Raw genomic sequence first — 10,375 nt, 5'->3', positions numbered from 1 at the left:
CTGACCAAAGGTCATCGACTTGAAACGTTAACTAACTTTCCTCTCTCCGTAAATGCTGCCTAACCTGCTGAGTGTTTGTTCCCAGCGATTTCTGTTTTTATTTCAGATTTCCAGCATCTGTAGTATTTTTGCCTTTTGACAGAACCTGAGACCTGTGACTAACCAAAGCAAACAAACAAACAAAAAGAGCCTCAAACCACACAAAGGATTAAATTAAAACTTGATATGTATTCTTCCTTTGAGATCATGGGCAACTGTGCAAGTTAAGTTATTTTGACACCTATGCCTTGCAAGGAGATTTGCAAGGAGTTATCATGCTGGATGATTTGCACTTGTAAAGATGGAAAGAACAGGTCACACACAGTTTGACTTGGTTCACTGAAGGTCATGGTCACACTGAACGTAACTGTTCAATCTACCATTTCCCCGGAAAAACGAACATTTCAGGCGATCGGCAATCGAATATGACTTAGAAAGGATTTTAGGATCAAAAACAGCTAAGCCCTTTAGAAAAGGGTCAAAAAATATAAGGAATAAGTGAAGTTAAAAGAAACTAATTTAGTTAGAAACTGTTGAAAGAATCAGGAAAGAGCTGAGGAGGAAATCAAGTTCACTCAAAGTCACGGCTTAATTTAAATCTAATCACATCAGAGATTGACCAAACTGCGTCTCCCTGTCAAGCTTACACCTTTGTTATTCACTTCTCGCTCTCTGTGAACGGTAGGAACAAGAAGAAAGAGAGGTTTTCAAAAGCCATTCAATGTGTAATTAAAAAATAAAGGTATAGAGAGAGAATGGGGAAAGAGGATAGAAGCAAAATGACGGGATGAACACTTAAAAGCTTTGAACACGTTTTATATTTAATTGTGCTTTTTGACTTCTTAGTGAATTAGGGGTAACTTACAGTAATAAAACTGCCTTTGCTGTAATCAGTATATTTAGTGACAGTGCACTGGCTGAAAATGTACAGAAACAGTCAGCTCAATTAGACCAGCGGAGGTAATGGGAGTCAAAGGATGACATCTATTGCTTTGGAACAATAAGTTAGTGAAAAAACTGCTGCGGTAAAACTTAATTTTACAATGTAGATAAACATGTTAGAAACAAATTAAAGGGTAATAGGTGTAGTCCTGTGGAACCTTTTAGGAGCCTGGAATTTTCCTTTGAGTGTGACCCCCAAACATGGCCACCACAGCTTGTTATCAAACACCACCAAGAATTGTTGTAAGACAATCACAATGATTAGCAATCTAACTGATAAAGCTCCTACATGTTACTTGAAGCACATTGTCCGTTCAGCAGGGTATATAGCAGCTGAGGAGTGAATTTGGCCATCGCCTTCAATACAAAAATGAGATTGTGCTGTAGCTTGTGCCTTTGGCTCTGGAACCCTTTTAAGTACCGTGGCACCACAGGTCAATGCTATGGAACATGATGCAACTTGATCCATTCAGCAAAAATAATTCCAAAGAAAGCGAGAAAGAAAGACGGTTACTTACGCGAGAGAAAGGGACATTTTTACTGAATTTTCATATCATGCTAAACATTGTGAAGGGAAATATCCACATTTGGAGTTTCTCGGTCAGAGAAAAAATGCTGGTTAACAGCGCTTGAAACATGACGACTTGAATAAGAAGAGATACAATTTCCATTTGAGGAAAAATTGCTCCTTTGTTAGGTTTAACCGTATGCATTGGAACCAGCGAAAGGACTGGTCATTCTGCTGTTGGTGGCCCGTGCTGTAGCACTTTGGCTTACCCGGCTCTCCTGCAAAATAGTATGAAAGAAGACAAGAAAATGTGCAAGCCAAATGATGCTGCTCCACTCCAGGAGCTAATAACTAGTAACCAACAGATACCAGCGGAGGTCTGACAACGAGTCTGGCCTCTCTCTAGGGAAAGGTTGACAGTAGAAGTTGAAAACTAAACTGGGGAAAGAGGACAAAAGTAAGATTTTTTAACTGGGTTAAAAAGCGTACGTATTTTTCCAACTTTTTTTTTACAAAAATGGACTTTTTAATAAAACAAAGTTTCCATTAACATGTGGAAAAGCAAGCTTGTGTCTGGAGGAACAGTGTACTTAAAGGAATTACCGTTTCAACGTAATCTGCCTTACGATCAAACCACAGCATGTTTCGCTTCCAGCAATCATTCCATAACGTACGTCCAATGCAGGGTTAGAAGTTTAACGCGTAATAGTGGGAACACGGTGATTTCCAACGGCAACCGCCCTGACTTGACATTCAGACACGGCGATTTTAGCAGGTCTCTTGCTACAGATCACGTTTAACTGTGCTTCTCTGTACACAGGCTTGCGAGGACCAAATGGTGTGGTGTGTACCGTAAACTGCAGAGCGGCAGAGAGAACTTCAGTCAGCACCAGTGACATCTGAGAACACAGCAGAAGTGGAACAGCGATAATTCCTATATTTACGTGAGTAGTAGATTAGGAGTTAAACCTTTAATAGAGATCCCTAAAATCGTATTTGTTTCTGCTTAAATGATTGCCATGCACTTTTGTAGATTGAATCAAAGTACAAATACAGCATTAACAGTCCATATAATTCAACGGGCTCTTTTTTTTTCTTCGATGGCTAAGTTATAATGCTTTACAGTAATGATCACAGTTAACTTACATATGAATTTGGGCCATTAATCTACAAATTTCAGTGATCACTTAGTTTAGCCCTCTACCTAACTAATTTCTAGCACAGAATACACTTCTGTTTCAGGACAATATAATCCAAATTGCAGTTGTGACATGACTAAAAACAAGAAATGGCTCCTGTATTCCTTGATGTGTGTGCATGTGCATGTTGCTGTGCTCTTTCAAAGAGTTGATTGCAGAGATGAATCAAGGATGTTGTCTCCTTCACAGCTTTGTGTATAATTGGCTGCTTCCTGGAGCCTCAGTAGCATAGTCATCTGCAAATGCAGAAACGTAAGAAAAAGCTGAAATTAAATATTTATTCACTTGAAACAGCGCAAGCTGTAGACACTAGACCTCCGACATCACATAACAACATCAGATACTCACTTATGGTTCCAGGAAATCATTTATTTTTTTAAAAAAATGGGAAAACAGAAGTAATGCAATCTTAATTCAACGCAATTTTTAAAAGCCGTATTACCAAAACAAGCATACACTGAAATGGACATTCATTGAATTATAAAGCTGCAACACAAATGACTTTGCTGGTAAGTGACAAAAAAAGGTCACTGACAAAAGCTTAAGTATGGTTAAGGATGGAAATTAATGTAAATTTAAAAAGTCATCGTATAAATGCAGATTTTTGTATTTGCACATCAGCGCTTTTAGTTTGAACACCAGACAGTTTGATTTTCAGGCCAAAAGTAAATTAGGTCATTTACATAGTGAACATCGGTCAACATCTATTCTTCCAATTGAGGTAGGATGGAGGAGCACTCTATGATATTTCCATTCATTTCAAATCATTGAAGCTTTGTGCACTGCCAGTGTCTTTGAACTGTCACAGCCTTTGACTGGAAATAAAAGAGCTCAGATGCTTAAACCTTGCAGCAGCTCCATGTCACACAGCTCTTTAAGCAGCTCACTGTGTATATGCCATCTGTGTGCTGGTCAATGCTAAATCTCGCTGGTCCCGACTAAGCAACCTCAACAAGGACTCATTTTATGTAACTGGGCAACTAGTTGGTTGGTGAACTTAACCTGCAGCAAAGTCACACAGGCTGGTGTGAGCTGAGTAACCAATTTATCTGGAGAATTCTCGGCTAGTACACCAGGAAAAACTTACTTTCTCCCCTCACCTCCCAACAATAATAATAATAATAATCCTTGCATTTGATACAGCGCCTTATCAGGTCGTTGAGACGCCTCAAAGTGCTTCACAGAACATACTGTAAAGTGAATTGACTGTATATTCTGTGGGTGAAATAGTATCGCTGGATTCTTAACAACACTTGAACAGAAAGATGGGTCTCCAGTTTAAAGCCTCACATGAAAGACAACTCCTCAACCAATAACTCCACAGACAGTAACTTCTCCTACAGTGCATCATCAAAGTATCACCCTAGTCTGAGATCAAGTCCCAAAGTGACAGATCAGAGAATGCCTGGCCAGCAAAGCTTATTTTAATTGCTGCCTTTTTTTCCCCACCTGTCAGCTTCAGATTGCAATGTGATGTTCACAAACAGAATTCAGAGTCAGTGACTCAAATCCAAGCGGCAAATGGTGCACATCAGTCGCTGATTTTTTCTCTCTCTCTCTCTCTCGTTAGAGAAGGCAAACTGCGATGATATTGACTAAAACCTATAATTTTATTTCAGATTTGGCTCTTCCTCCACCCTCCCTCTCTTGCTGTAGTGCACTCAGGAATACTCTCTGCAGTGTGTGCATTTGATGCAGTATCTATTTGATGCCCTTCCTTTTCAAATGCCTCCCCGTCTCGCCCCACTCTCTGCTTGGCAACCCCCAGCTGTTGGTTCAGAGGCATGCTTCATGTCCCCGGCTTAATCCACTCCACTGTTGGAGGGCAAGTCTTCAGCCACTCTGCCCCCGCTCTCTGCAACAACCACATCTTGGAGTTCCTCCACCTTGCCCCCTCTCTCTGCCTTCAAAACCCACTCTAAAACCCATCACTCTTTGACAATCCTTTCAGCAACCTTTACTCCCCCTTACCTAGCTCTCTTTCCCCCACTGTTCAGGCTCTGTTCAGTCTGTTGTGTGATTTTGAGACGTCCTCTCCCACCTCCCACCCTCCGCGATAGTTGCTATACTTATATACACACACGTATATATATTTTAAAAAACGCTGTTGCAATGTGTCAGGCCTTTCTGTAGGATTTCTTCTGTTAATAGAATGGATACTAAATTGGCGTCATCCAATATTCAAGTCCTCTGGACCAACACCCAGCTAACAAAATTAGCCATTTACAATGACTGAGCTCAGGTTAAAGAGCTGGAGGTTGAATTTGAAGGCAATTACTGAACATCTGCTCTGAGTCGTTGCTCTTGACGGATTTCTTTGAACGATCATTTTTAATATAAAATTTATATCTGCAATTTGGCCGTTCACAATTTAATTTGAAACTGGGTTTTATGGACCTTTTGACAAGAGCTCCATTGTGAACTACCCTAAAGGCAAAGCCGGGTAGCTCAGCATGCTTTGCTGAATCATTCTTGAACGCCTTGCAGATGCAATGAGGATACTGAAGGTCACTGTAACAGCATACAAATGATGATTCTAGTGGGATTTAACATCACGTGATGCACTGGCTTTTGCTGCTGTGTTTGGAACAAGGACAGAGATCCAATTCCCAGCCAAGTACTACTATAATAGAAGCAGGAGCTGTGGGAGCATGGGTTGGAGGACATACAAAGCTTTGAAATGGTAAGGAGGACAAAGCAATGTGAATGACCCAGCCCTTTTTCATAGATCAAGGGCACAAACTGAAGTAAATGGAGATTTTAAGAATACTCACATTCAAAAACTCTTCTACTCTACAATTATTTTCTGTGAAATTAAAATATTGCGTCCAGTCAGTTAAATCGTCTAATAATATCGGCTGCTTCTTGACAATAATTGCTTAAGCGCTGTCATGCCATTCTATATGGATAATTATAATATGCTTAACAATAATAATCCTTGCGTTTGATATAGTGCCTTTCGTGCCGGGAGGATGTCTTAAAGCGCTTCACATGATTTACTGCAAGCCAACACAACAGCCAGAAATGCCCCAGAAACAGTCATGAAGTCATTGGCTAACTTTTTTTTTTGATCCCCAGTGTGTACCAGAGCCTTCCATTCTTCCCATGGGTTCCAGATTGGTATTATGCCAGCATTGAGACAAAGCAACCAGCTACCTGGTCATGATACAGTCAGACACGTTCGACCTCGTGACAAGAGGACAATGGAATAGCTTTCTCTCTCCCCACGTATGGAATCGTACTGTACTTTGACAAGCCAGAACATACAAGAAAGTGAACTGAATAAGTAAGAAATTCCAGCTTCCTTAAGATCTAACGCGAATTAATTTTCATAATTAAAGATGCTACGTGTGAAAATTAATCTTTTAGCAGAAAGCTATTTTTCAGTCTCGTGAGCTCAGACGATGTTAGCCACAGGGAATCCTCAGGAAGAACATGAACCAGGCAGAAGGAAGAGTGGCAAAGTTGTTTCCGAATGCCAGCTGAGAGGTGTAATGAGTTTGCACAGGAACGCACTACGGGTCAGCTGTTGGCATAGAAAAACTCAACTGGTATTGCTTCAGGGGATGAAATGTGGCTTCCTTTCCAATAAGCAACCAGGAACAAATCTAACAGATAAGCATCAAGCCTTTCGTAGCTCCCTCGAACAATCAGCAATGCCGTTAAGTCTTTTGTCCACCGCTAACATTATTTGCACCTGGAGCTAAACTGTTCACGTCGTAATTTAAGGAGCCACCATTGGGGAAAAAAGAAATCGTTGAACTCAGGCTTAACTTTGAAGATGGTTTTCCATGGGGAGCCAATGGCAACCAATCTGCCCTCACTCTCTGGAATTCCATACCCGAGTCCTTGTGACTTGCTCCCTCCTTCACCTCATTCAAGATCCATCTTAAGGTCTACCTTGTTGATCTACATCATTCCCCTCCCGGGGTTCCCACCCCAGGCTTCAAGCACCTTGAGACGTCCTCCCGAAGTGAAAGGCGCTATAGAAATGTAAATTCATTCTTGTTCTTAAAAGTAACTTACAGGACACCGGCTTCAAAATGACAGCTTTTACGAATTTGCCAACACCTTGGATGCTCTGAAATATTGTATCCATAAAATAAATCTAGACACGGGTGGAATTTTTTTTCCAATAATTTTAAAGGACTATAAGTCTTTTTTAAAAATAATCGAAGAGCATCTTCTATAGGTTTTGATTTTAAACACGAGAATTAAAATTATTCAGCAAACAAAGTCATTTCCGTTCATTGCATTGTATAACCTATAATCGCAGTGATAATAAATAAAGACTATTTATTTATAAAGAGCAAAACAATTCATGGGTAACCGTGCTCATAGGCTTACCAGAGGGTCTGATTCGAGTGAACTAGGTGCTGTCTCTTTGACCTTTCTTGTGTCTGTAGGGGGACCTGTGACTTGTGACCCTGTATTCTGAGGAGGTAAATGGAAGATCTTGGACCGGTCCTGCAAAGCTGTTGACCAAGGCAGTGTATCTTTTACCCACTTGGAAGGGTCTTCCCACATCGCTTTTTTGCCGTATGTCTAAGCCAAAACACAACAGGTTCACAGACTGGATCTATAGTAAAAGTCCACTCGCCCCAAACACAGCCCACGCAAATACCTTCTGATATCGGAGTATTCTGTGCAGAGTGTCGGCATTGTGTGAGCATTGGGTTCAATGGTCTTTTCTCAAATAATTTAATAACTGTTCAAGCTAAAACGATACAATCATAATTCTAGCATTTGATTACAGCGCCTTTTACTTCTGGACGAACTCTCAAAGCGCTTCATGGGATATACTGTAGAGAGTAGCGACAGTATTTGTAGGGAAAAATGACAGTCAATTTATGCACAGCAATGTTCCACAAACAAGCACAATGTGAATGACCAGGACACCGGGAGAAACTCCCTTCTCTTTTCAAATAGTGCCATGGGATCTTTAACGTCAACCTGAACAGGCAGGAGGGACCTCAGTTTAACATGTCATCCGAACGATAGCACCTCCAGGTCATGCTCAAAACTGCACTGGAGCCTGGACTGTAGGAGTTCATAGTCCTGACATCTTTGGTCTAAAGCTTGTTTACTTTCCATTTCTTATGGGATCACTTTGAATAAAACACACTTTGGAGCTGCAGTTATACAAAACACACATATAATCACCTTGATCCCATCTTTAACACCTTCCTGAAGATAAGGGAGAATTGAATAATTCCACAGGTCAATGAACCACTCCCTAAACTCAGCCACATTGACCGGAGAGGACAGGAAAAAACAAGGACCTGCGAGAAAATTCAGAAGAAAAGAAATCAATATTTCAGAAATGCCGCCAAACATTTATTGAGAGTTACTCAATAAAGTTTACTAAATCCATACATGTAATAGGTGCAAATGAAGGACACTTTAGCAAACTCTGTCAGGAACAGGAAGACAGCATGAGCACTCACCAGAGGAACCTGGTTGGTAACATTTGAACAAGTAGAATAAAAAAGTAACATTTCCCAGTGTCCTTTCTTAGCGATAACCTTCAGGAAAATGGGGACAAACTCCACTCTAATAGCACTGCAGGAGAACTCTACTTACAGGAGTGGAATGTTCAATTGCATAGAAGAACACGCTTCTTGCTTGAGCAAGCGAAGTCAACCTAACAATTGCTGCCTGCATTACCACAAGTTTGCAAGTTTCTCTCTCTCTCTGGCCTTGACAGAAAAGTAATCCACAACCTTTCCGTGAAGAAGTGATTCTCCATCTTTCATCAATCTTAAATGTATAGACGTCCGACTCCAATCAGCATCTCATAGGTCTATCTCTGTTTGTCTCACTTAGCCAAAGGGGGGATACATTTATTGACACACTGTCAAAGGTTGGTAAACATAGAGAACAGTCCAGAGGTATGAAATTACAATACACGGAAATCACTGCGAGCTGTGTAAAATTTATATGCTTTGGGTTAGAAAATCAATGCTGCTGGTATCAGCGTCTCTGCCACCACCCGCCCCCCAAAAATGGTACAGGTCAAAAGGGATTCAAGGAGAATGTAGACATGAATCAAATTACAATAGGTAGAAAGATTAATACATTTGTTTTGTAAGTACTAAAGTAATTTCAAACAAATTCATCAGTGGAAAGTAAAAAAAAATCAGGTGGACATTTATACATTGATTTAACATCTGACAATCTAGCATTTCCCCCGGTTTTTTGTAACATCATATAATAATAATAATCCTTACACTTACTACAGCATCTGTCCTGTTAGGAGGATGTACGAAAGCGCTTCACAGGATATAAGGTAAGGTGGAGTGATTGTATTTTGTGGGCGAACGTGGCAGCCAATTTGCGGAGTGCAATACTTACCAATAAGGAAATCAGAAGTACTGTGCATATCCAGGAATGTGTGTAGATGGTACCACAACTTGGGCACCCAATTGAGAACATCGAGGAGTTCACTGTTGTTTGCGTTTGCGTCGTTTTCCGATTCAATCAACTTGCGCTGCAGGTAACGATTGAGGAATCCATTTGCTGGCTCTGCGTTGTTAGAAAATGGGACCAACCTATTGAAGATGAAATGAAGACATCACTCTGCTGTGAATTGCAGTGGAGGGTAAGCAGCTACAGTAAGAAATGGTGTTTAAATATCTTCTTATGGTATGTGTAGTTCCAAAGTTTTTCATTTCATAGCAATGGGTATCGAAACAGAGTCTTGCCTCCACTGATCAATAAATGATTTTTTTTTTGTAAATTTGCAGCTCGTTTGAAAACCAAGAATCTGAATCTACTCTCAGTTATTTTACTGAACGAATGGACTTGATGGTGAAAGAATAACAATCCCTGCATTTGACAAAGGGCAAAACATCGCAGAAACACTTCACATGATTTACTGTAGTGACTGTGTGTTAATGTTTCATCTGAAGGACAAAATGCAGCACCCCCCACACTGCAATGTCAGCCTGGAGTATGATCTCAAAGTCCTGACGCGGGGCTTGAACCCTCTAACGTCCGACTCAAATGCGAGAGTGCTACCGACCGAGCCAGGCTGACACATAGCCAACTGCAGAGAATAGCTCAACTATCCAGTTTCCTGGGTCAGAAAAGGTGCGATTATTTTATGCCAAAATTAAAAAATGTTCCTCTTGAAATTATGTTGTACCTCAGAGAAATGTATTTCGGAAAAATTCACACTTTAGTTCATCCCCAAGTGTTCAAAATGACCCACGGAAAATTCCAAGCTGTATGTTCGGTGTGTCTTACCTGAAGCTGAGGTGTAGACCATGATTCGGCGTGGTTTTGACAGGCTGGTTAGTGGTTCCCATGATATATGGGCTGCAATATATGGTAAGAAAAACAAGATTTTAAAATATCCAAGGGGAAAACAAAGGGAAGCACTTGATCACTAAGATGTGGTTGAAGCAAAGAAAATATATTTACAATACAATTTAATAATAACATTCCTTGCATTTGATATAGCGCCTTATCATGTCTTTGAGATGTCTCACAGCGTTCACGGAATATATTTATAAAGTGGACTCACTGTGTATTTTGTAGGTGAAACGTGGCAGCCAATTGCGCACAGCGGTGTTCCATAAATGGTTGTGGATTGAGTCACCAAATTTACATTTGTACAGCGGCTTTCACGTCAGGAGGACATGCCGAGGAGCTTGGAGGGGGTCGGGGGGCGGGAGCCAAGGGG

General features: G+C 40.7%; 1 protein-coding gene across 7 annotated transcripts in view; it reads right to left on the bottom strand.

Annotated features, from left to right (window-relative positions):
• Positions 1-829: 829 nt before the first annotated feature.
• LOC103179107 (neuron navigator 1) overlaps positions 830-10,375 on the bottom strand; it is a 183,081-nt gene continuing 173,535 nt past the window's right edge. For 6 of the 7 annotated variants that reach the window (XM_042342049.1, XM_042342045.1, XM_042342046.1 and 3 more), the window contains 5 exons: positions 9,937-10,008; positions 9,043-9,239; positions 7,852-7,970; positions 7,036-7,233; positions 830-2,924 (listed from right to left, as the gene is read on the bottom strand). In XM_042342049.1, the coding sequence (XP_042197983.1) occupies positions 2,829-2,924; positions 7,036-7,233; positions 7,852-7,970; positions 9,043-9,239; positions 9,937-10,008 (682 nt within the window). In that variant the 3' untranslated portion in view covers positions 830-2,828. Of the gene's footprint in view, positions 2,925-5,462; positions 5,495-7,035; positions 7,234-7,851; positions 7,971-9,042; positions 9,240-9,936; positions 10,009-10,375 lie in introns of all 7 variants that reach the window. The other variant, XM_042342048.1, reaches the window with a different exon arrangement.

The sequence above is a fragment of the Callorhinchus milii genome, unplaced genomic scaffold (genome assembly GCF_018977255.1).
Source record: "Callorhinchus milii isolate IMCB2004 unplaced genomic scaffold, IMCB_Cmil_1.0 Scaffold19, whole genome shotgun sequence".
NCBI classification, from domain to species: Eukaryota; Metazoa; Chordata; class Chondrichthyes; order Chimaeriformes; family Callorhinchidae; genus Callorhinchus; species Callorhinchus milii.
This window is presented reverse-complemented; position numbering and strand designations above follow the sequence as displayed.